This window comes from Somniosus microcephalus, chromosome 8 (assembly GCF_052327205.1).
Source record: "Somniosus microcephalus isolate GS21.2 chromosome 8, FLI_Smic_1.0, whole genome shotgun sequence".
NCBI classification, from domain to species: Eukaryota; Metazoa; Chordata; class Chondrichthyes; order Squaliformes; family Somniosidae; genus Somniosus; species Somniosus microcephalus.
The window spans coordinates 261,676,421-261,701,374 of NC_140994.1; the positions used below are offsets into that span (position 1 = coordinate 261,676,421).

At 51.2% G+C, this 24,954-nt stretch overlaps 1 protein-coding gene across 1 annotated transcript in view; it reads left to right on the forward strand.

Moving 5' to 3' along the window:
• gemin5 (gem (nuclear organelle) associated protein 5) overlaps positions 1-20,746 on the forward strand; it is a gene marked incomplete at its 5' end in the record, with an annotated part of 81,300 nt that extends 60,554 nt beyond the window's left edge. The window contains 6 exons of the mRNA XM_085996200.1: positions 4,546-4,756; positions 11,038-11,301; positions 12,963-13,125; positions 14,563-15,202; positions 16,112-16,199; positions 18,723-20,746. Coding sequence (XP_085852326.1) covers positions 4,546-4,756; positions 11,038-11,301; positions 12,963-13,125; positions 14,563-15,202; positions 16,112-16,199; positions 18,723-18,899 — 1,543 coding nt within the window. The remainder of the gene's footprint in view (positions 1-4,545; positions 4,757-11,037; positions 11,302-12,962; positions 13,126-14,562; positions 15,203-16,111; positions 16,200-18,722) is intronic.
• Positions 20,747-24,954: the final 4,208 nt, after the last annotated feature.

The following is a 24,954-nucleotide window of genomic DNA, read 5'->3' on the forward strand; positions in this document are numbered from 1 at the left end:
AGTTCGCCGTGCATTGCTGCATCCGCCAGGTGACCGAAGCCCTTTTCAGAAGGAGACATCAATTCATCTCCTTCCCCATGACCCTGGACAAGCAGCAGCAGCGTGCAGTGGGGTTTGCAAGAATAGCGGGCTTCCCCATGGTGCAGGGCGCCATTGACTGCACGCATGTGGCTTTGCGGGCACCTCTTGAGCATGCCGAGGATTACCGCAACCGGAAGGGCTACCATTCCCTCAATGTACAGCTGGTGTGTGACCACAGGCAGCGCATCCTAGCTGTCAATGCCCGCTTTCCAGGCAGCAGCCACGATGCCTTTATCCTGCGACAGACAACTGTGGCTGACATGTTCCAGGTACAGCCTCCCCCAAGAGGATGGCTTATCGGGGACAAAGGCTATCCTTTGTGTACCTGGCTCATGACCCCGCTCCGCGCGCCCACGACCCCTGCTGAAGAGGCATACAACGAGACCCATCAAGCGATGAGGAACCTCATAGAACAAACAATCGGCGTGCTCAAGCAACGGTTCCGCTGTCTCGACCGCTCCGGGGGAGCCCTCCAGTATTCGCAGGATCGAGTCTCCCAATTCGTCGTCGTTTGCTGCATGCTGCACAACCTGGCTATCCGCAGGACTCGGGCACTGCCACCTCACGTTGGACCACCACCTCAGGAGGAGGAGCATGAGGACGACGAGGACGAGGAGTACCAGCCCAGGAGGGACGCACAAGGTCCAAGGGCCGCCCGTCGTCGGCTTATTGAACGTCACTTCTAGGCCCCCTGTCAGGGAATGGCTTGTGCCAATGATAGAACATGATTGCAGCCGCTCCGCAAGCCCTCAGCCGGTTAAGGCAACAAACACTTCAAAGATCAAACATGGACAATGTGAATAAATAAAATGCTTTATTGTACAAACTCTGGGCCCTTCCCAGATGAAAACCAAAAACAGAGGAAACCCCCAAAAAACACTCAAACACATTACTCGCTCCCACAACCTGGGGAGGATTAACAAAATAGGGCAACTAAAATGGCCGTCATTCTCGGCCTTCGTCCAAAACAAACATCACATCATCGGCCTTCAAAAAAACAAACATCCAATTCTCGGCCTCAAGAAACAAACACAAATGGCCACACATTCGACTATTTGGCCCGCTAGGGCGATGCCTTGGCCATCTTTGGGTGGCCCCTGCCCGCCCTGCTGCTCCTCCTCAAAGTAAGGCCATTGGCTGCTGCAAGGCTGGGGGCAGGCTCCTGAGGGGCACATGTCGTGACGGCAGATGCCCTTGGGGGTCAGCCTAGACGAGGTCTGGGCGTCGAGCGGCCGGCTGTTGATTGCTGCAGCTGTGGCTGGCCAGCATCAGTCGCTGCAGCAGCTCCTGGCAGCTCCACTGGGGGAGTGGCAGTGGCGGCTGGAGGAATGGCGGCAAGCTGACGGATGGCAGGCGCTCGCTGGTCGCCTGAGACACTGGCACTCGCCCGGGCCAGCACTGCAGCATGCGCACCAATCTGCCGAGGGACAGACCGATGTGCTGCTGCAGCGCGCCGGGTGCCCTGGCGATGCCTGGCTGACACAGCGAGTGTGGCAGCAGTGAGTGCCCGTGTTGACCTGTTCACTGCCCGCAGCAGAGCAGCCAGTGACTGGACGGCACCACTAATCACCTGGCCAGTCGCTGAAAGATCTGCCCGGTATTCCGCCCGACTGGTGGCCTCTAAGGGCCCGAACTCGGCCACACTCCGAGAGAGGGAATCGATGGACTCAGGCAACCGTGCCACTGCCGCCATGAGCTCCGTGTGCCGGCGCTCCGAGTCCGCGGACAAGTCTTCGAGGCGTTCCATCTCCTCGGCGAAGAGCATCTCCTGACTGGAGGCCGGACTCTCCCTCTGGGGAGAAGGCCGCCGAGCTGGCCGACCCTTCCTGCGTTGCTGGAGGCCGCTGGGCCCAGCAATTGGACTCCCCTCCGACGCATCCCCCCTCTGGGGAGAAGGCCGCCGAGCTTCCACCCCCCTCCCACCTTTCTGCAGCACGCAGGTCCCAGGAGCTCCCCTCCCCTTCGACACTTCCGCCACGCTGCCCTCCAGGGAAGACGTGTCCCCTACATTGGCCTGGGTGGCCGCGGCTGAGGGTTCCCCTGATGGGCCGCCTTCCTCTTGCTCCTCCTCCTGCTCCTCCTCGGAGGGTCTGTCACTGGCAAGTTGAGGGACCTCCTCTTGACCATCTGAAAGCAGGAAGGCACAAGAGTAGCTTTAGAGTGAGGAGAGGGCGTCAGTGCGGGATGCATGAGTGGTGGCATTCAGCGCATTGGTCGGACAGTGGCAAAGGATGTAGATCTGATGCGCAAGTGGGACGAGAGAGGTGCAACAGGTGATGTCCTCACCATTGCTTCCCAGAACAGGGTTGGCATCTCCACATGCAACGGGCCCAATCACCCGGCGACCCATGAGGCGCTCCACGCGATGTTGCAGGTCGGTGAGTGGCTGGATATGGGGTCGTCCTCCCCCGGTCGCAGTCCGGCTCTTGCGATTATTCGCCAGCTTGGCCTGCAAGAGAAAGGACCGCCTCTAAGTACAGTGTGTCGCCGTGATCTTGTGTGCACTGCCTCCCATGGTGGAATAGCCTGGCCAGTGTGTCGCCATGATCTGCTGTGCACTGCCTCCCATGGTGGAATAGCCTGGCCAGTGTGTCGCCATGATCTGCTGTGCACTGCCTCCCATGGTGGAATAGCCTGGCCAGTGTGTCGCCATGATCTGCTGTGCACTGCCTCCCATGGTGGAATAGCCTGGCCAGTGTGTCGCCATGATCTGCTGTGCACTGCCTCCCATGGTGGAATAGCCTGGCCAGTGTGTCGCCATGATCTGCTGTGCACTGCCTCCCATGGTGGAATAGCCTGGCCAGTGTGTCGCCATGATCTGCTGTGCACTGCCTCCCATGGTGGAATAGCCTGGCCAGTGTGTCGCCATGATCTGCTGTGCACTGCCTCCCATGGTGGAATAGCTTGGCCAGTGTGTTCAGTGCAGGATGTGCAATTGATGCTCATGCCTGTGCCATAGCTGCTGGATGAAGGCTGGCCATTAGAGCTTTCAGGTCCCTTTGCCCATAATGTGAGGTGCACATGCAAGGATGAGGAGGTCATTGGAAAGGGTACTCACCCTGACAATGCGTGTGAGGTCATTTAACTTTTTGCGGCATTGGGCACCGGTCCTGGGGACGTCGCTGTTGGCTGACAGCTTGCTGGCGACATGCCTCCAGGCTCTCCTGTAGATGCGGACCGTCGCCTTCTTGCCATTGTTCGGGTACAAAACATGGCGCCTCTTCTCCACAGCAGCAAGCAGCACACTCAGATCACGCTCTGAGAAGCGCTGCGCACGTTCACGGGCCTTCTCCATGTCTTCAGGCGCTATTTGGGTCCAGCAGCAGTGTTCAGGCCTAGCTGGAGGGCTCCACTATCCAGGGCGTGGCAGCAGACACAGTCGACCCTTCCCCCTTAAGAGCTGGCCGGCGCCAGGGTGTCTGCTGTCAGTCACGAGATGGCCGCACCTGCGCTGCGCCCGGCCTCGGCGCTATCGATCACCACCTCCGGCTTAGCGCCCAAAGAGAGGCGTCCAACAGCAGTTTTAGCGCTCGCCCGAACTAGTAGGGCGAAGCTAATGAATATCGGAGAAGTGGCCTAGATTTGGCGGCGGCCGCTAACTTTAGCGGACGCCCCACTTTAGCGCCCCAAAAGTGGCGTCAATGAATTTCTAGGCCTTTGTGTTTAAAGTTATGGGAGGTTTGGGACAGGCTAGTTAGAAGCAGACTGTTTGCAGTAGTTGAGGGGTCTAAAACGAAGGGTTATGAATACAAAATTAAATGTAAGAGATTTAGAACAGAGGGCAGGAGAAACTTCCTCACAGAGTTGTGGGGCTGTGGGATTCACTCGCAGGGCTCATGGAAGATGGTCAACAATCGAGATTGGATCGGGGAGGTGGGTGACGGTGAAGAGCGTTGAAGGGCAATGGGGAACTGGGCGGGTAAATGCGATTGGGAATATTTACTCGCATGGAGGGTAAACAGCGACATGGACTGGATGGGCCGAATGGCCTGTTCCCGCCTTGTAACACTGATGTAAACTGTTGGGTGAATACAAAAGTAAAATACTGCGGATGCTGGAAATCTGAAACAAAAACACAAAATGCTGGAAACACTCAGCAGGTCAGGCAGCATCTGTGGAGAGTGAAACAGTGTTAACGTTTCAGGTCAATGACCTTTCGTCAGACGTTCTGACGAAGGGTCATTGACCTGAAATGTTAACTCTGTTTCTCTCTCCACAGATGCTGCCTGACCTGCTGAGTGTTTCCAGCATTTTGTTTTTGTTGGTTGAATATCTTTGTGAGAGGGGAGGGTCGTGACTAACGAGGAGCAAATCCTAGTCGATGCTTTCACCACTCCAGGGACCTGGGAATGAAGCTCCTTCCTAAATGTCAGCCCTGTCTATGAGGAGAGAAAGACGAGCGCGGGTGATTTGAGCTAATATACTTGTACTGGGCCGATCGTTCTGCTCTCCGCTCTGTTCCAGCTACCTGACGGCCGAGTCACCGTACGATGCGGCCAAGATTTTGGGCAAGAAGGGGGACGTGTCTTCGCTGAGGGCCGCCGCTGAGGTGGCCGCCATCGTCGGGGAGACGGAGCTGTCTGCCTCGTTCTCCTCCAGGTGCGCCCAGGATCTGATGTCTCTACGCGACTGGCTGGGAGCGCAGGAGGCCTTGCAGGCGCAGGAGAGCTTGTTGGTGAGTGTGAGGGGCCGGGGGTGGGGGGGTTCAATCTTCAGCTTCTCTCCCCATCTCTGCTGCTTTGCTATCGTGAACCCAGGGACTGTGCTTTAGAACTGGGGGGGGGGGGGCCATTCAAGAGTGCAGACGGCTAAGTATTGTGTTGAAAGAGAAAAGAAAAACTTGCATTTATATAGCGCCTTTCACCACCTCAGGATGTCCATGTGGTGAAGGTGCTCCCACAGTGCTGTTAGGGAGGGAGTTCCAGGATTTCGACCCAGCGACGATGAAAGTACGGCCGATATATGTCAGGATATGTCTCACCTCCTGACTCCCCAAAGCCTTTCTACCATCTACAAGGCACAAGTAAGGAGTGTGATGGAATACTCTCCACTTGCCTGGATGAGTGCAGCTCCAACAACACTCGAGAAGCTCGACACCATCCAGGACAAAGCAGCCCGCTTGATTGGCACCCCATCCACCACCTTAAACATTCACTCCCTCCACCACCGGCGCACCGTGGCTGCAGTGTGGACCATCTACAAGATGCACTGCAGCAACTCGCCAAGGCTTCTTCGGCAGCACCTCCCAAACCCGCGACCTCTACCACCTAGAAGGACAAGGGCAGCAGGCGCATGGGAACACCGCCACCTCCAAGTTCCCCCCCCAAGTCACACACTATCCTGACTTGGAAGTATATCGGCCATTCCTTCATCGTCGCTGGGTCACAATCCTGGAACTCCCTCCCTAACAGCACTGTGGGAGCACCTTCACCACACGGACTGCAGCGGTTCAAGAAGGCGGCTCACCACCACCTTCGAGGGCAACTAGGGATGGGCAATAAATGCCGGCCTTGCCAGCGACGCCCACATCCCGTGAACTAATAACAAAAAAGGATGGTGTGGTTTAGTACTATACTTAAAAATAAATAAAGGACTCTCATTTCTAGAGCGCCTTTCATGACCTCGGGATGTACCAAAGTGCTTTACAACCAATGAAGTACGTTTTGAAGTGTAGTCACTGTTGTAATGTGGGAAACGCGGCAGCCAATTTGCACACAGCAAGGTCCCACAAACAGCAATGTGATAATGACCAGATAATCTGTTTTAGTGATGTTGATTAAAGGATAAATATTGGCCAGGACACTGGGGAGAACTCTCTTCTTCAAAATTGTGGCCGTGGGATCTTTTACGTCCACCTGAGAGAGCAGACGGGGCCCCCTCCATAGCCTCTCTATCACCAAGACTGTCTAATTCCACCTCCGCAACATCGCCTGTCTCCGCCCCCTGCCTCAGCTCATCTGCTGCTGAAACCCTCATCCATAGTGAGGTTGGTTGAGGAATAAATATTGGCCAGGACACCGGGCAGAACTCCCCTGCTCTTCTTCGAAATAGTGGCCGTGTGATCTATTACTTGGGATTGGCTTGTATTCCCCCGTGTTTAGAAGATTAAGGGGTGATCTAATTGAGGTGTTTAAGAGGATTAAAAGGATTCAATAGGGTAGACAGAGAGAGAAACTATTTCCTCTGGTGGGGGGAGTCCAGAACAAGGGGGTATAACCTTAAAATCAGAGCCAGGTTGTTCAGGGGTGAAGTCAGGAAGCACTTCTTCACACAAAGGGTGGTGGAAATCTGGAACTCTCTCCCCCAAAAAAGCTGTTGATGCTGGGGGATAATTGGAGCTTTCAAGACAGCGCAGTAGATTTTTTTTTTACGGATCGAAGGCGGGCAAATGGAGTTGAGGTACAGATCAGCCATGATCTAATTGATTGGCGGAACAGGCTCGAGGGGCTGAATGGCCTCCTGTTATCCCCACCAATTCCTCCCGCCTAGCTGCCTCTGCTTGGCAACGACCCCATTGACGTCCTTGAAACCGAGCTCAGTGATTGGTTTGGACAATCACGCCCACCTCCTCATACACCCGCGCCAGTCTCCGGTTAGACCCATAGAAACATAGAAGATAGGAGCAGGAGTAGGCCATTCGGCCCCTCGAGCCTGCTCCGCCATTCAATGACATCATGGCTGATCATCCAAACTCAGTACCCTGTCCCTGCCTTCTCCCCATACCCCTTGATCCCTTTAGCCTTAAGAAATATATCCAACTCCTTCTTGAATATATTTAATGAATTGGCCTCAACTGCCTTCTGTGGTAGAGAATTCCACAGGTTCACCACTCTCTGGGTGAAGAAATTCCTCCTCATCTCAGTCCTAAATGGCCTACCCCTTATCCTTAGACTGTGACCCCTGGTTCTGGACTCCCCGGCCATCGGAAACATCCTTCCTGCATCTAGTCTGTCCAGTCCTGTTAGAATTTTATAAGTTTCAATGAGACCCCGGTTAGAATATCATGTCGTTTCGGGCACCACACTTTAGGAAGGATCTCGAGCCCATGGAGAGGGTGCAGAGGAGACTTCCAAAAAATGATCCCAGATTTGAGAGTTTTTACTTCTGATTAGTTAGAGATTAAGGAAACTCGATAGAAAAACTTTTTCCGCTGGTGGGGGGCGTCTAGTACAAGGGGGACGTAACCTTTAAAATCAGAGCCAGGCCATTCAGGGGAAAAGTTAGGAAACACTTCTTCACACAGAGGGCTGGTCGAAGTGTGGAACTCTCTCCCACAACAAGCAGTCGATGCTGGGGCTGAATTAATAATAAATCTGAGAGCGATAGATGTTTGCTAGGCAAGGGTATCGATGGATATGGAGCCAAGCTGGGTGGAGGAATGGAGTTAGAATCATAGAATGGTTACAGCACGGAAGGAGGCCATTCGGCCCGTCGAGCCCGTGCCACTCCCCTGCCCTTTCCCCATAGCCCTGCAAAATTTTTTCCTTCAGATACTTATCCAACTCCCCTTTGAAAGCTGTGATTGAGTCTGCCTCCACCACCCTCTCAGGCAGTGAATGCCAGATCCTAACCGCTCGCTGCGTGTACAATTATTTCCTCGTGTTGCCTTTGGTTTTTCTGCCAATCACCTGAAATCTGTGTCCTGTGGTTCTCGACCCCTCCGCCAATGGGAACAGTTTCTATCTACTCTGTCTAGACCCCTCATGATTTTGAACACCTCTATCAAATCTCCTCTCAATCTTCTCTGCTCTAAGGAGAACAACCCCAGCTTCTCCAGTCTATCCACGTAACTGAAGTCCCTCATCTCTGGAACCATTCTTATAAATCTTTTCTGCACCCTCTCTAAGGCCTTCACATCCTTCCTAAAGTGCAGTGCCCAGAACTGGACACAGTACTCCAGTTGAGGCCGAACCAGTGTTTTATAAAGGTTGTTCATCACTTCCACATTTTTGTACTCTCTGCCTCTATTCACGAAGCCCAGGATCCCGGAAGCCTTTTTAACTGCTTCACAACCTGCCCTGCCACCTTCAATGATTTGTGCACATATACCCCCAGGTCTCTCTGTTCATGCACCCCCTTTAGGATTGTACCCTTTAGTTTATATTGCCTCTCCTCATTCTTTCGACCAAAATGTATCACTTTGCACTTTTCTGCGTTAAATTTCATCTGCCACGTGTCCGCCCATTTCACCAGCCTGTCTGTGTCTTCCTGAAGTCTATCACTCTCCTCCTCACTGTTCACTATACTTCCAAGTTTTGTGTCATCTGCAAATTTTGAAATTGTGCCCTGTACACCCATGTCCAAGTCATTAATATATATCAAGAAAAGCAGTGGTCCTAGACCGACCCCTGGGGAACCCCACTGTATACCTTCCTCCAGTCCGAAAAACAACCGTTCACCACTACTCTGTTTCCTGTCACTTAGCCAATTCTGTATCCATGCTGCCACTGTCCCTTTTATTCCATGGGCTTCAACTTTGCTGCCAAGCCTATTATGTGGCACTTTATCAAACGCCTTTTGGAAATCCATATACAGGAAACTTTGTGCTATCCAGCACCCACGGGACCGAGCTGCTGCCGTTGCCTCAAAACTTCCGTACTCTCCAGAGTTAATGTTGAGAGATACGGAGATTCTTATCTCCGTATTTGACAACAAACACTGTTGGTTAGCAACAGCTTCTAAACACTCGGGTGTGGCCCTAAAGCTCTGTAGCTGAAGCTGTTGCTATAGCTACAGACCTTGCACAGCTTGACTGTTCAAACAAAGCAAAAAAAACAAACAAAAAGAATAAAAAACGGCTGCTGATTTTTGCCGGTGGCTCCAGATTGCCGGATAGCTCACCTCCGGATAGCACAAAGTTTCCTGTACACCACGTCAACCGCATTTCCCCATCAACCCTCTGTTACCTCATCAAAACACTCAATCAAGTTAGTTAAGCACGATTTGCCTTCAACAAATCCGTGCTGGCTTTCCTTAATTAATCCACACTTGCCCAAGCGACTGTAAATTTTGTCCCAGATTATCGTTTTTAAAAGCTTCCTCACTACCGATGTTAAACTGTCTGGCCTGTAGTTGCTGGGTTTATCTTAACACCCTTTTTTTGAACAAGGGTGTAACATTTGCAATTCTCCAGTCCTCTGGCACCACCCCCGTATCTATGGAGGATTGGAATATTATGGCCAGTACCTCCGTGATTTCCTCCCACAATTCCCTCAGCATCCTAGGATGCATCCCATCCGCTCCTGGTGATTTTTCTACTTTAAGTACAGCCAGCCTTTCTAATACCTCTTTATCATTTTTTTATCCTATCCGGTATCTCCTCTACCTCCTCCTTCACACTGCCTATGGCAGCATCTTCCTTGGTGAAGACAGATGCAAAGTACTCATTTAGTACCTCAGCCATACCCTCTGCCTCCATGCGTAGGTCTCCTTTTTGGTCCCTAATGGGCCCCACCCCTCCTCTTATTAGCCTTTTACTATTTATATGCCTATAGAAGACTTTTGGATTACCTTTTATGTTGGCTGCCATTCTATTCTCATACCCTCTCTTTGCCCCTCTTATTTTCTTTTTCACTTCTCCTCTGACCTTTCCATATATAGCCTGATTCTCAGATGTATTTGCAACCTGACATCTGTCATATGTGCTCTTTTTCTGCTTCATCAGATTCTCTATCTCTTTCATCATCCAGGGAGCCCTGACTTTAGTTGCCCTGCCTTTCCCCCTCGTGGGAATGTACCTCAACTGTACCTGAACTATTTCCTCTTTAAAGGCAGCCCATTGTTCCACTACAGTTTTGCCTGCCAATCTTTGATTCCAGTTTACCCGGGCCAGTTCCGTTCTCATCCCACCCGTGATCTCATTGAATGGTGGGACAGGCTTGAGGGGCTGAATGGCCTCCTCCTGTTCCTAAACTGAGTTTCCCTTCACCGGAAGGAACCGTGGAATTTTGGACCAGGTTTCCTGCGTACAGTTTTGGTGTCCATACTTAAGAAAGGACATACTTGCTCTCGAGTCAGTACAAAGAAGGTTCACTCGGTTAATCCCGGGGATGAGGGGATGGACATATGAGGAGAGGTTGAGTAGATTGGGACTCTACTCATTGGAGTTCAGAAGAATGAGAGGCGATCTTATTGAAACATATAAGATTGTGAAGGGGTTGGATCGGGTGGATGCGGGGAGGATGTTCCCGATGATGGGTGAAACTAGAACTAGGGGGCATAGTCTTAGAATAAGGGGCTGCTCTTTCAAAACTGAGATGAGGAGGAACTACTTCACTCAGAGGGTGGTAGGTCCATGGAATATGCTGCCCCAAAAAGCTGTAGAAGCTACATCATTACATAAATTTAAAACAGAAATAGACAGTTTCCTAGAAGTAAAGGGAATTAAGGGTTACGGGGAGCGGGCAGGAATTTGGACATGAGTCTAGGTCCGGATCGGTCATGGCCCTGTGGGTAGCGGAGCGGGCCCAGGGGCCGTGTAGCCTGATCCTGCTCCTATTTCGTGTGTCTAATTCTGTTAGATTCAGGAGATGGTTCTGTGATAGTGGATTGGCGGTTAGGATCAGATCAGCCATGATCTTATTGAATGGCGGAGCAGGCTCGAGGGGCCGATTGGCCTACTCCTGCTCCTATTTCTTATGTTCTTATGTTTCCGGAGAGTGAAGATTGATCGGGGTACTGGGTGGAATTGTAGCTCTCGGCAAATAACTGAGTGACCCCCCAGGGCAGACCCCAGCGTGACAGACCCCCGGAGCGAATCCCCGAGTGCTGCCGCCCCCCCCCCCCCCACCCCACCGCCACCCACACCCTGGGCGGACCGCGAGTGACCCTGTCACGGGCCACATTTATCATTTATCTTACTGGTTTTCACCGAGCGACCCTTTCCTGTGCCTGAAAGTTCTGATGTACAGTTGTGCATTGTAAAGATGTCATTGTGTTTTAACTGTCTGTGTCTAGGGGCAAAGGCTGGTCCTCTGTACGTACGAGCTTCTCTACCAGTGCCTTGCTGACAGGAACCTGACTCTGTGGAAGAGCATTAACTCGCCGTGTTACCACAGCTGGGCCTTACGGAGCGACGAGCCGCTCATTAACTCGGTGATTGCCATCTGGCAAAGTGAGTTTGCCATCACGGCCACCGACATGGATCGACTGAAGACTGCTCACCACCAGCTGAGGATGATGGCGTACCCCACGGCATCTCGGAACACTCCTCCCAGACTGGTAACTGCTTTCTCCCTCTCTCCCCCTCACCTTCCCTCGCTCCCCCTCACCTTCCCTCGCTCCCCCTCACCTTCCCTCGCTCCCCCTCACTCTCTTCCCCCCCCCCCCCCCCCCCCCTCTCTCTGAATGGCCTCCTTCTGTGCGGTATGATTCTGTGATGTGTTCCACTATTAACGCTCTCTCAAGTGGCCTGAATTGTCCAAACAAATCACTGTGAAAGTCCAACAAGGTTGCCGTCCCTCACAGGGCAATAAATGGAATTTTAAAAAATTTCATTTTCAAGATCTGGGCGTCGCTGGCAATGCCAGCATTTATTGCCCATCCCCAGTTGCCCTTGAGAAGGTGGTGGTGAGCCGCCTTCTTGAACCGCTGCAGTCCGTGTGGTGAAGGTACTCCCACAGTGCTGTTAGGGAGGGAGTTCCGGGATTTTGACCCAGCGACGATGAGGGAACGGCCGATATATTTCCAGGTCGGGATGGAGTGTGAGGTTGAATGGCCTCCTTCTGTGCTGTAAGATTCTGTGATTTTTGTCGCTTGTGTGGTTTAGTATCGTGCTTACAAAAAATAATAAAGAATTTGCATTTCTGTAGCGCCTTCCAGGGCCTTGGGACGTCCCAAAGCACTTTACAGCCAATGAAGTACTTTTTTCGAAGTATGGTCACGGTTGTAATGTGGGAAACACAGCAGACAATTTCCACGCAGCAGGATCCCACAAACAGCAATGTGATAAATGACTGGATAATCTGTTCTGTTTTTGTGATGTTGATTGAGGGATAAATATTAGCCGGGACACCGGGGAATACCTCCCCTGCTCTTCTTCAAAATAGCGGTCATGGGATCTTTTACACCCGCCTGAGAGAGCAGACGGGGCCTCGGTTTAACACGGTAACGCACTGTGGCAGGAGCTCTGCTGTAATGTAGTTTGTGTTGAAGACTCCCACAGTTTGGGGGGATGTCAGAGGGAGGAAGTCCCACAATCCTGAAGTTGTAGAAAGTTAGAGTAGAAGATGGTGCGATGAGTCTAGATTTCGGTGAACAGCAGTCGGCGGAACATTCCCCTGTATCCAGGGTTTCCAACGCACTCCTGGCCGACCTCCCACATTCTACCCTCCGTAAACTTGAGGTCATCCAAAACTCAGCCGCCCGTGTCCTAACTCGCACCGAGTCCCGTTCGCCCATCACCCCCTGTGCTCGCTGACCTACATTGGCTCCCGGTTAAGCAACGCTTCGATTTCAAACGTCTCAGCCCTCTTTTCAAATCCCTCCATGGCCTCGCCCCTCCCTATCTCTGTAACCTCCTTCAGCCTCACAACCCCCCGAGATATCTGCGCTCCTCTAATTCTGCCCTCTTGAGCATCCCTGATTATAATTGCTCAACCATTGGCGGCCGTGCCTTCTGTTGCCTAGGCCCTAAGCTCTGGAATTCACTCCCTAAACCTCTCTGCCTCTCTACCTCTCTTTCCTCCTTTAAGACACTCCTTAAAACCTACCTCTTTGACCAAGCTTTTGCTCACCTGCCCTAATTTTTCCTTATGTGGCTCGGTGTCAACATTTTTTGCCTTACAAAATTCTGTGAAGCGCCTTGGGACGCTTTACATTAAACAAGCTATATAAATACAAGTTGTTGTTGTTGTATCTCTGATCATCTTCCCTTCTTCCAGTTGATGCTACACTTGTCTCAGGAATTGAGCCTGGCCATAACCAGCATGTTGCTATCGGACTGCGGCGAGATGGTCACCGTCCTTCTCAAAGCTCTGGTCCGCTGTGTCGATGCTGAAAACTTCACTTTAATGCAGGAAATCATCAAGGTTGTTTTGCCTGAGGGTAAGTAAAGCTACACTGTCCCATTAAACACTCCCAGGGCAGGTACAGCATGGGTTAGATACAGAGTAAAGCTCCCTCTACACTGTCCCATCAAACACTCCCAGGGCAGGTACAGCACGGGTTAGATACAGAGTAAAGCTCCCTCTACACTGTCTCATCAAACACTCCCAGGGCAGGTACAGCACGGGTTCGATACAGAGTAAAGCTCCCTCTACACTGTCCCCATTAAACACTCCCAGGGCAGGTACAGCATGGGTTAGATACAGAGTAAAGCTCCCTCTACACTGTCTCATCAAACACTCCCAGGGCAGGTACAGCACGGGTTAGATACAGAGTAAAGCTCCCTCTACACTGTCCCCATTAAACACTCCCAGGGCAGGTACAGCATGGGTTAGATACAGAGTAAAGCTCCCTCTACACTGTCCCATCAAACACTCCCAGGGTAGGTACAGCACGGGTTAGATACAGAGTAAAGCTCCCTCTACACTGTCCCATCAAACGCTCCCAGGGCAGGTACAGCACGGGTTAGATACAGAGTAAAGCGCCCTCTACACTGTCCCATCAAACGCTCCCAGGGCAGGTACAGCACGAGTTAGATACAGAGTAAAGCTCCCTCTACACTGTCCCATCAAACACTCCCAGGGCAGGTACAGCACGAGTTAGATACAGAGTAAAGCTCCCTCTACACTGTCCCATCAAACACTCCCAGGGCAGGTACAGCACGGGTTAGATACAGAGTAAAGCTCCCTCTACACTGTCCCATCACACACTCCCAGGGCAGGTACAGCACGGGGTTACATACGGAGTAAAGCTCCCTCTACACTGTTCATCCTATCCTGATGGTTAAAACCTCTCTTGCTGTTTAGTGAAAAGGATATAGAGTCACTGGAGAAGGAGCAAAAAAAGATTTCACAAGGATGACACCAGAACTGAGGTTATACCAATCAGGAAAGTTTGAACAGGCTGGGGCTCGTTTCTCTAGAGAAGAGAAGGCTGAGGGGTGACCTGATCGAGGTCTTTAAAATTATGAAAGGGTTTCGATAGGGTAATGTAGAGAAGATGTTTCCACTTGTGGGGAGAACAAAACTAGGGGCCATAAATATAAGATAGTCACTAATAAATCCAATCGGGAATTCAGGAGAAACTTCTTTACCCAGAGAGTGGTGAGAATGTGGAACTCGCTGCCACAGGGAGTGGTTGAGGCAAATAGCAGCGATACATTTAAGGGGAAGCTGGATAAACACAAGAGGGAGAAAGGAATAGAAGGATATGTTGATGGGGTGAGATGATGTAGGATGGGAGGAGGCTCGTGTGGAGCATAAACACCAGCACGGAGCAGTGGGGCCGAATGGCCTGTTTCTGTGCTGTACATTCTATGAAATACCTTTGTTTTAACGCAAGGCAGTGCCCCTTACTGAGCTGATCTCTCTTTGCTAGGAGCAGATTTCATCTCTGACCTGGAGGCCAAGCTGACCGGCACTGACCCCCTCGGCCTGGCAGCTCTCCGAAGCCTGCGCGCCTTCCTGTGTTACGTGCAGGTGTACGAGCTGTGGTGGCAGCTGGCCGAAGATCGTTCTGGAATGTCACGGGCTGACACGGAGGAGCGGCCTGAAGTGCGCCGGGCAGACGACGACGGTGATGAGGAGGATCCGGAGGTGGACGGACTGCGGTCGAGACCCGGCCTTTTGGTCAATCTTTCCGGCCTGGCGGCTGCTGCCGCCGACACCAGGCAGGAGCCCCTGACCGCGGCTCGCGAGCTCCTGGCGAGGTGCGGCTGCCTCCTCTCGCCGGAACACGCCAGGCTCCAGGCCTTGCAGAGACGGACGGCCGACATCCAACGGGCGGTGGCGGAGCTGGTCAGCCAGCATCAGAGGCAATCGTCCGGCGGGCAGGCCGAGCCGGGGACGGGGCTCGAGCTGGAGATGGTGACGGGGCCCGAGCCGGAACTAGGGACAGAGCCGGGGACGGGGCCCGAGCCGGAACTAGGGACAGGGCCGGGGACGGGGCCAGAGCTGGAGATGGTGACGGGGCCCGAGCCGGCGGACAACTCCGCTGCAGACCATCGTAGTCTTGTAAGGTAATGCACCCTGTGTTGAATCACTCGATTGATTCCTGGGATGAGAGTGCTGTCCTATGAGGAGAGATTGTGTAGAATGGGCCGATACACTCTGGAGTTTAGAAGAATGAGAGGTGATCTCATTGAAACATGCAAGATTCTGAGGGGGATTGACAGGGTAGATGCTGAGAGGCTGTTTCCCCCGGCTGGAGTGTCTAGAACCAGGGGTCACAGTCTCAGGATAAGGGGTCGGCCATTTAGGACTGAGATGAGGAGGAATTTCTTCACTCAGAGGGTCAGAGAGGCAAAAAACATTAAAAGATTTTCTTTAAACCTGGAAAATTCCCCTCTGGGCCTGGGCTTGGACGTAGGCCTGGGGCGGGATGAACTGGGCTTGGGGGGTAGGTCTGTGGCTTGGGTTATGCTGGGGTGGGTGTGGGTTTGTCCTGGGCTGGGATCGGTCTGGGGCCTGGGCTGGTCCTGGGGCAGGCCTGGGTTAGACCTGGGCTGGGGTGGGCGTGGGTTTATCCTGGGCTGGGATCGGCCTGGGCTGGTCCTGGGGCAGGCCTGGGTTAGACCTGGGCTGGGGCCTGGGCTGGGGCCTGGGTTAGGCCTGGGTTAGACCTGGGCTGGGGTGGGCGTGGGTTTGTCCTGGGCTGGGATCGGTCTGGGGCCTGGGCTGGTCCTGGGGCAGGCCTGGGTTAGACCTGGACTGGGGCCTGGGATAGGCCTGGGCAGTGATACCCAATCGGAGAGCCGGCCAATACTCTCTCCAGCTTGACACGTGACGAAGGGCCAGTGGACGAGGTACCAGAGGGACGGCCTGCACTTGTGGGACTTTTCTACAACAAGAGAGCAGGGAGAAAAACTGATGCAATAGACCGGGAAAAAACATTTTTTTTTATAAAGGTTTTTTTCTTGACTCCACAGTAAGGGAGAGACCAGCTCGATGTCGACTCTGATGGAACAGTTACGTGACATCAACCAACAGCAATCCGAGCTCGCCGAGAGCGTGAAGGTACAAAAATTCAACTCGAGTGTTTTCATAAGGGAGTCAGCCATGGCTCAGCAAGCAGCACCCCCGCTCCCGCGTCACAAGGTCGGGGGTTCAAGCCCCACCCAGAGACTTGAGCACAAAATGTAACATGTCCCAAAGCGCTTTACAGCCAATGAAGTACTTTTTGAAGTGTAGTCACTGTTGTAATGTAGGAAACACGGCAACCAATTTGCGCACAGCAAGCTCCCACAAACAGCAATGTGATAATGACCAGTTATCTGTTTTTAGTGAGGTTGGTTGAGGGGTAAATATTGGCCCCAGGACACCGGGGATAACTTCCCTGCTCTTCTTCAAAATAGTGGCCGTGGGATGTTTTACATCCACCTGAGGGAGCAGACGGGATCTCGGTTTAACGTCTCATCCGAAAGACTGCTCCTCCGTCAGTTCGGCGCTCCCTCAGTACTGCCCCTCCGACGGTGCGGCGGTCCCTCAGTACTGCCCCTCCGACGGTGCGGCGCTCCCTCAGTACTGCCCCTCCGACGGTGCGGCGCTCCCTCAGTACTGCCCCTCCGACGGTGCGGCGCTCCCTCAGTACTGCCCCTCCGACGGTGCGGCGCTCCCTCAGTACTGCCCCTCCGACGGTGCGGCGCTCCCTCAGCACTGCCCCTCCGACGGTGCGGCGCTCCCTCAGCACTGCCCCTCCGACAGTGCGGCGCTCCCTCAGTACTGCCCCTCCGACGGTGCGGAGCTCCCTCAGTACTGCCCCTCCGACGGTGCGGCGCTCCCTCAGTACTGCCCCTCCGACGGTGCGGCGCTCCCTCAGTACTGCCCCTCCGACGGTGCGGCGCTCCCTCAGTACTGCCCCTCCGACGGTGCGGAGCTCCCTCAGTACTGCCCCTCCGACGGTGCGGCGCTCCCTCAGTACTGCCCCTCCGACAGTGCGGCGCTCCCTCAGTACTGCCCCTCCGACGGTGCGGCGCTCCCTCAGTACTGCCCCTTCGACGGTGCGGCGCTCCCTCAGTACTGCCCCTCTGACAGTGTGGCGCTCCCTCAGTACTGCATGGAGTGTCAGCCTGGATTAAGTGCTCAAGTCTCTGGAGTGGGGCTCAAACCCACAACCTTTTGACTTGGAGCTGAGAGAGTGCTGCCCACTGAGCCACGACTGACACGACTCTTCCCCTGTAACCAGCGTTTATGCTTGAGAAGCATCAACACCGACATGGACCAGTTGGGCCGGATTCTGTGCTGTGGATTCGATGTAACTGGTAACCAGCGGGCAATCTAAAATCCCGACCCAATTTGTACGATTTTATAAGCCATCCTCACAAGAGACTGCTAGCTAAAGTTGAAGCTCATAGAATTGAAGGCAAATTATTGACCTGGTTAGGAAATTGGCTGAACGGCAGGAGACAGAGAGTAGGGAGAATGGGACGGTACTCAAAGTGATGGGATGTGACTAGTGGTGTCCCACAGGGATCTGTGTTGGGGCCTCAACTATTCACAATATTTATTAACAACTTAGATGATGGGACAGAAAGATGCACATCCAAGTTTGCAGATGACTAAAGATAGGCGGCACTGTAAGCCGTGAAGATGGAAACATAAAATTAATAAGGGAAATCAGCAGATTAAGTGAATGAGCAAAACTGTGGCAAATGGATTTCAGTGTAGGCAAATGTGAGGTCATCCACTTTGGACCTAAAAAGGATAGAACAGGGGACTCTCTAAATAGTGAAAGGCTAAAAACAGTGCAGGTCCAAGAGACTTGGGGGGTTCAGGTGCAGAGTTCATTAAACTGTCATGAACAGGTACAGAAAATAATCAAAAAAGCTACTGGGATGCTGGCCTTTATAATCTAGAGGACTAGAGTACAAGGGGGTAGAAGTTATGCTGCAGCTATACAAAACCCTGGTTAGACCACACCTGGAGCACTGGGAGCAGTTCTGGGCACCGCACCTTCGGAAGGCTATATTGGCCTCGGAGGGAGTGCAGCGTAGGTTTACCAGAATGTTACCCGGACTCCAGGGGCTAAGTTACGAGGAGCGATTACACAAACTAGGGTTGTATTCCCTAGAATTTAGAAGGTTAAGGGGTGATCTGAGCGAAGTTTTCAGGATATTGAGGTGAACAGATAGGGTAGAGAGAGAGAAACTATTTCCGCTGGTTGGGGAGTCTAGGACTAGGGGGCAGAGTCTAAAAATTAGAGCCAGACCTTTCAGGAGTGAAATTAGGAAACACTTCTACACACAAAGGGTGGTAGAAGTTTGGAACTCTCTTCCGCAAACGACAATTGATGCTAGATCAATTGTTAATTTTAAATCTGAGATTGATAGATTTTTTTTTTGTTAACCAAAGGTATTAAGGGATATGGGCCAAAGGCGGGTATATGGAGTTAGGTCACAGATCAGCCATGATCTCAATGAATGGCAGAACAGGCTCGAGGGGCTGAATGGCCTCCTCCTGTTCCTATGTCCTGTGTGCGCGCTCTCTCCGCCCCCCCCCCCCAACCCCCGTTACTGACTGGTTTTGTGCATTCTCTTCCAGCTTCACCCGTTCCCTGACGTTGTCGAGGGCAGTCTGGTCCTCCTCTCCATCGCCTCGCTCGCTCCCTCCGTTCTGCCCCGCGAGCTGCGAGACGAGGCCCTGACGCTGGCTCGGACCCACGGGACGGCTGCGATGTATCAAAGGGCAGTCCGGAAATTCCTCCGGGAGACTGCGTGAGAAAGGTGTCGGAAATGCCGCTCTCGGGAGCTGTGACTCGGGATTCCGGAGCAGCAGGGATCAGAGCGACTGTTTCCTCCTGATTTTTAATAATCTCCGATCGGATTGAGGGGCCGTAATTGTAACTGAGGTTGCGTGAGCTGGCAGCGCCGAGTTATACTGATAGCTGCGCTCAGCGATTCAATCTGGTGGGTCAGAGACTGAGAGAGAGACCGAGAACTATGTACGAGTATTTAATGAAGAGGCAGATACTGTAATGACACTGACTGTAATCGTGAGCTGTTCTGGGATAGACTTTGGTTATTAATCCCAGCACTCACTTTCAATCTTCAGAGGTTTATTTGTTTTTTTCCCCCCTCCTGCCTCCCACAAAATTCTGGATCCCAGGAACATTGCAGTGACTCGCGGGATTTCACTTTTTTAGTTCAGAGTGAATGAGGACCGCTGAATCTCAAACTCTCACTGTTTCTCCTTCTCTCGCTCTGTTTCTCCTTCTCTCGCTCTGTTTCTCCTTCTCTCGCTCTGTTTCTCCTTCTCTCGCTCTGTTTCTCCTTCTCTCGCTCTGTTTCTCCTTCTCTCGCGCTCTCTTTCTCTTTCTCTCGCTCTCTCTCCTTCTCTCGCTCTCTCCCTTTCTCCTTCTCTCGCTCTCTCTCTCCTCTCGCTCTCTCTTTCTCCTTCTCTCGCTCTCTTTCTCTTTCTCTCGCTCTCTCTCTTTCTCTTTCTCTCGCTCTCTCTTTCTCTCGCTTTCTCTTTCTCTCGCTCTCTTTCTCTTTCTCTCGCTCTCTCTTTCTCCTTCTCTCACTCTCTCTTTCTCTTTCTCTCGCTCTCGCTTTCTCCTTCTCCCTCTCTCTCGCGCTCTTTCTCCTCCTCTCTCACTCTCCCTGTCTGTCTCTTGATTTGGGACAGATTTCCCGACGATTATTCCGTGCAGACAGGGTTGATGCTGCTTTGGAGACCCGTGTATCCTGCGTTACCGATTGACGAGCGGGAGCTTTGCTCAGCTCCTCGGTCCCGCTCGAGACATTAACACGCCTCTTCTCTTTCAGAGGTTGACTGGCCTGTGGCAGGTTTCCCCGAGCTGTCTGTTCCTACTCTAGGCCCTGAATGCTTGTGGTCAGTCAAATTTCTGACGCTCACGGACACCCCTTCCTCCCGAGGGTTTTCCAAACCAAACTACTGAGGAACACATACAGGGAGGGAGGGTCTCTGTTTCCCGATATAGAGCATGCAGGGACTCTTCCCCTCTTCGCTAAATCCAGAGAGTCAATCGGCAAAGTCAAACCTCCGCGAACCCTCACTCCCCCCGAGTGTGTACTAGGCTACCGCTGGGGGCTAATCAAGAGAAAACTACTTGGCTTAGCAGCGCAGACCTCTCTCCCGCTGCCCCTCCAGATCAAGCTGCCCAGCCGACCCTCCCGTTTATTTACAGGGTCACCTGGAGTTCAATGGTAAAGAGGCCCGGTGGCGGCGGAGTTCGGATTAATGCGGGCCAGGCTTGGACAGGTCAAGTCCCTGAGTGCTGCGGAATTGACGGGATCGGGAACCAGACTGCCCGGTTCCAACCTCCTGGCTCCGTCATCTCGGAGCCCCCGAGACGAGACCCTGTGTGAACCAGCCTGGTACGAGAAGCTGAGGAGAGACCGCGAAACTCAACGGTGGATTAAAGGCTTTTTACTTTTGACAACGATACAGGAACGAGCGGCTTCATTCTCCTTTCGACGCTCCATTGATGAAGTTACTTCGCTGTATGGCAGACAGTGAATAGGAGAGTCTTTCTAATTCGTAACTGTATTGTGAATATCATCTTTTTATACTAACAAAAATCAATAAAAGCTGTGACACCAACATCCACCTGAAGTCCTCCCCTCACCCACCGCCTCCTCTCAATTCTTATCTCAAAAGGTGCTCTGGGTAATGAGTTTGGGGAAATTGCAATCTTAGTTTCTGCTGGGTAGAGATCATAACATAAGAAATAGGAGCAGGAGTCAGCCATTCGGCCCCTCAAGCCTGCTCCACCATTCAATAAGATCGTGGCTGATCATCGACCTCAACTCCACTTTCCTGCCCGATCTCCATATCCCTTGATTCCCCGAGAGTCCAAAAATCTATCGATCTTGGCCTGGAATATACTCAACGATTCAGCATCCACAGCCCTCTGGGGCAGAGAATTACAAAGATTCACAACCCTTTGAGTCAATACTGAGGAGGACTGCGACAAGTTACAGGAAGACATTAATAAACTTGCAGAATGGGCATATAATTGGCAAATGAAGTTCAACACATAAATGTGAGCTTGTGGCGGTACCACTGGTTGTCCCTTACATTGAGACGCATAATTCCCTTTAACTTACCTTTTGGGGCCGTTGCCCTTTTAACTTACCTGTTGGGGCTATTGCCCCTTTAAGGCGCGCTCACGTCACGTCACGTACAACGTGATGTGCGTGCGCCGGCACAGCCCGGCCTAGCGTCTTCGACCTCAACGGCCAGCCGACGGGAGCGACGCGATCTTCCGCTCCCGCGGCAAGCACCGGCACAGCCCGGCCTCGCGACCTCGGCCTCAACGGCCAACGACGCGCATCACGTGACGCCCTAAGCGTGGGAAACGCGAGCAATGTGATGACGTCACAACACAAACGTGATGACGTCATCATGCTCCCCACAGGACTGCGAACTCAGTCCTCGAGTCCCCGCTGGGACAAGACCTACACCACGGTGCTCCTACAGTCAGCCATCTTACCTGCTGTAATTAGCCTGTTCCTGTAAATAAACAACTTGTTTATAGTTCGTCGAAGTCAAACTCTTATTTAGTTGCGATCTACACGAACCGCTACAAGCTATTACATTTTGGTAGGAAGAATAGGGAGGTCACTTATCACTTGGAGGGTGCGAGTCTGGGTGAGGTAGAGGAACAAAGTGATCTCAGTACAAATACACAAATCACTAAACGTTGCGCCAGAGGTTAGCAATGCCATAAAAAAAGCAAACCAAGCATTCAGGTTTATTTCTAGAGGTATAGAATTGAACAGTAGGGAAGTTATGCTAAACCTGTATCGAACCTTGGTTAGACCACACTTGGAGCACTGCGTACAGTTCTGGTCACCATATTATAAAAAGGATATAGAGGCACTGGAGAGGGTGCAGAGAAGATTTACAAGGATGATACCAGAAATGCGAGGGTATACATATCAGGAAAGGATGAACAGGCTGGGTCTCTTGAATAAAGAAGGCTGAGGGGTGACCTAATAGAGGTCTTTAAAATTATGAAAGGTTTTGATAGAGTGGATACAGAGAGAATGTTTCCACTTGTGGGGAAGAGCATAACTAGAGGCCATCAATATAAGATAGTCACCGAGAAATCCAATAGGGAATTCAGAAGAAACTTCTTTACCCAGAGAGTGGTGAGAATGTGGAACTCGCTACCACAGGGAGTGGTTGAGGCGAATAGTATCGATGCATTTAAGGGGAGGCTGGACAAGCATATGAGGGTGAAGGGAATAGAGGGTTATACTGATAGATTTAGATGAGGAAAGACGGGAGGAGGCTCAAGTGGAGCATAAAGGCCGGCATAGACTGGTTGGGCCGAATGGCCTGTTTCTGTGCCGTATATCCTTTGTAAGAAATTCCTCCTCATCTCGATCTTCAATGGCCTACCCCTTATCCTAAAACTATGCCCCCTAGTTCTAGACTCCCCAGCCAGGGGGAAACAGCCTCTCGGCATCTACCCTGTCAATCCCCCTTCAGAATCTTATATGTTTCAATGAGATCACCTCTCATTCTTCTAAACTCCAGCGAGTATAGGCTCAATCTCTCATAGGACAGCCCTCTCGTCCCAGGAATCAATCTAGTGAACCTTCGTTGCACCGCCTCCAAGGCAAGTATAACCTTCCTTAGATAAGGAGACTCCAGGTGTGGTCTCACCAAGGCCCTGTACAACTGTAGCAAGACTTCCTTACTCTTATACTCCAACCCCCTTGCAATAAAGGCCAACATGCCATTTAGCTTCCTAGTTGGTTGCTGTGCCTGCATGCTAGCTTTCTGTGTTTCTTGCACAAGGACACCCAAATCTCTCTGAACACCAACATTTGAAAGTTTCTCACCATTTAAAAAAATAATTCTGTTTTTCTATTTGTACCAAAGTGAATAACCTCACATTTCCCTACATTATACTCCATCTGCCACCTTACTGCCCACTCACTCAGTCTATTTAAATCCCTTTGCAGACTCCTCACAGCTTACTGTGCCATCTCGCTTTGTATCGTCAGCAAACTTGGATACATTACACTCGGTCCCTTCATCTAGGTCATTAATATAGATTGTAAATAACTGAGGCCCCAACACTGATCCTTGAGGCACCCCACTAGTTACAGCCTGCCAACCTGAAAAAGACCCGTTTATCCCGACTCTGTTTTCTGTCCATTAACCAATCCTCTCTCCATGCTAATATATTACCCCCAACCCCATGAGCCCTTATCTTCTGTAATAACCTTTTATGAGGCACTTTATCGAATGCCTTTTGGAAATCCAAATATACTACATCCACTGGTTCCCCTTTATCTACCCTGCTAGTTACATCCTCAAAAAACTATAAACACGATTTCCCTTTCATAAATCCGTGTTGACTCTGCCTAATCATGTTATGATTTTCTAAGTGCCCTGATACCACTTCCTTAACAATGGATTCCAGCGTTTCCCGATGACTGATGTTAGGCTAACTGGTCTGTAGTTCCTGATTTCTCTCCCTCCTTTCTTGAATAGTGGGGTTACATTTATTACCTTCCAATCCGCTGAGACCGTTCTAGAATCTAGGGAATTTTGGAAGATCACAACCAATGTATTCACTATCTCTGCAGCCACCTCTTTTAGAACCCTAGGATGTAGGCCGTCGGGTCCAGGGGATTTGTTTCTCTAGTATTTTTTCTCTACTTATATTAATTACGTTAAGTTCCTCGCCCTCATTAGACCCTTGATTCCCCACCATTTTTGGTCTGCTTTTTGTGTCTTCTACTGTGAAGACAGATACCAAATATTTTAAAGTTTCTGCCATTTCCTTATTCCCCATAATAATTTCTCCTGTCTCAGCCTCTAAGGGACCAACGTTTACTTTTGCTGTTCTCTTCCTTTTTACATACTTGTAGAAGCTCTTACAATCTCTTATATGTCTTGCTAGTTTTCTTTCATTCTATTTTTTCCCTTTTTAATTTTTTGATCATCCTTTGCTGGTTTCTGAAACTCTCCCAATCCTCAGGGTTACTATTATTCTTTGCAACATTATAAGCTTATTCTTTCAATCCAATGCTATCCTTAACTTCTTTAGTTAGCCATGGTTGGATCACTTTTCCAGTGGAGTTTTTTCTCAATGGAATGTATTTTTGTTGAGAATTATGAAATATTTATTTAAATGCCAGCCACTGCTTATCTACCGCCATACTTTTAAATCTATTTTTCCAATCTACCTTAGCCAACTCACCCCTCATACCTCTGTAATTGGCTTTATTTAAGTTCAAGACTCTAGTTTCGGACTTAGGCAAGTCACTCTCAAACTTAATGTGAAATTCTATCATATTATGATCACTCTGCCCCAGAGGATCCTTTACTATGAGATTGCTAATTAACCCTGTCTCATTACATAATACAAGATCTAAAATAGCCTGTTCCCTGGTTGGTTCCATGATGTTTTCTAGGAAACTGTCCTGAATGCATTCCATGAACTCGTCCTCCAGACTACCTTTGCCAATTTGATTTGTCCAGTCTGTATGAAGATTAAAGTCCCCCACGATTATTGCATTACCTTTGTTGCAAGCTCCTACTATTTCTTGATTAATAGTCTGTCCAACGATATGGTTACTGTTTGGGGGCCTATATACTACTCCTACCAGTGTTTTCTGCCCTTTGTTATTCCTTATCTCCACCCATACTGATTCTACTTCCTAATCTTCTGAGCTGAGATCCTTTCTCTCTACTGTCCTTATGTCATCCTTTATTATCAGGGCTACTCCCTCTCCTTTTCCATTCTGCCTGTATTTTCGAAATGTCAAGTACCCTGGAACATTTAGTT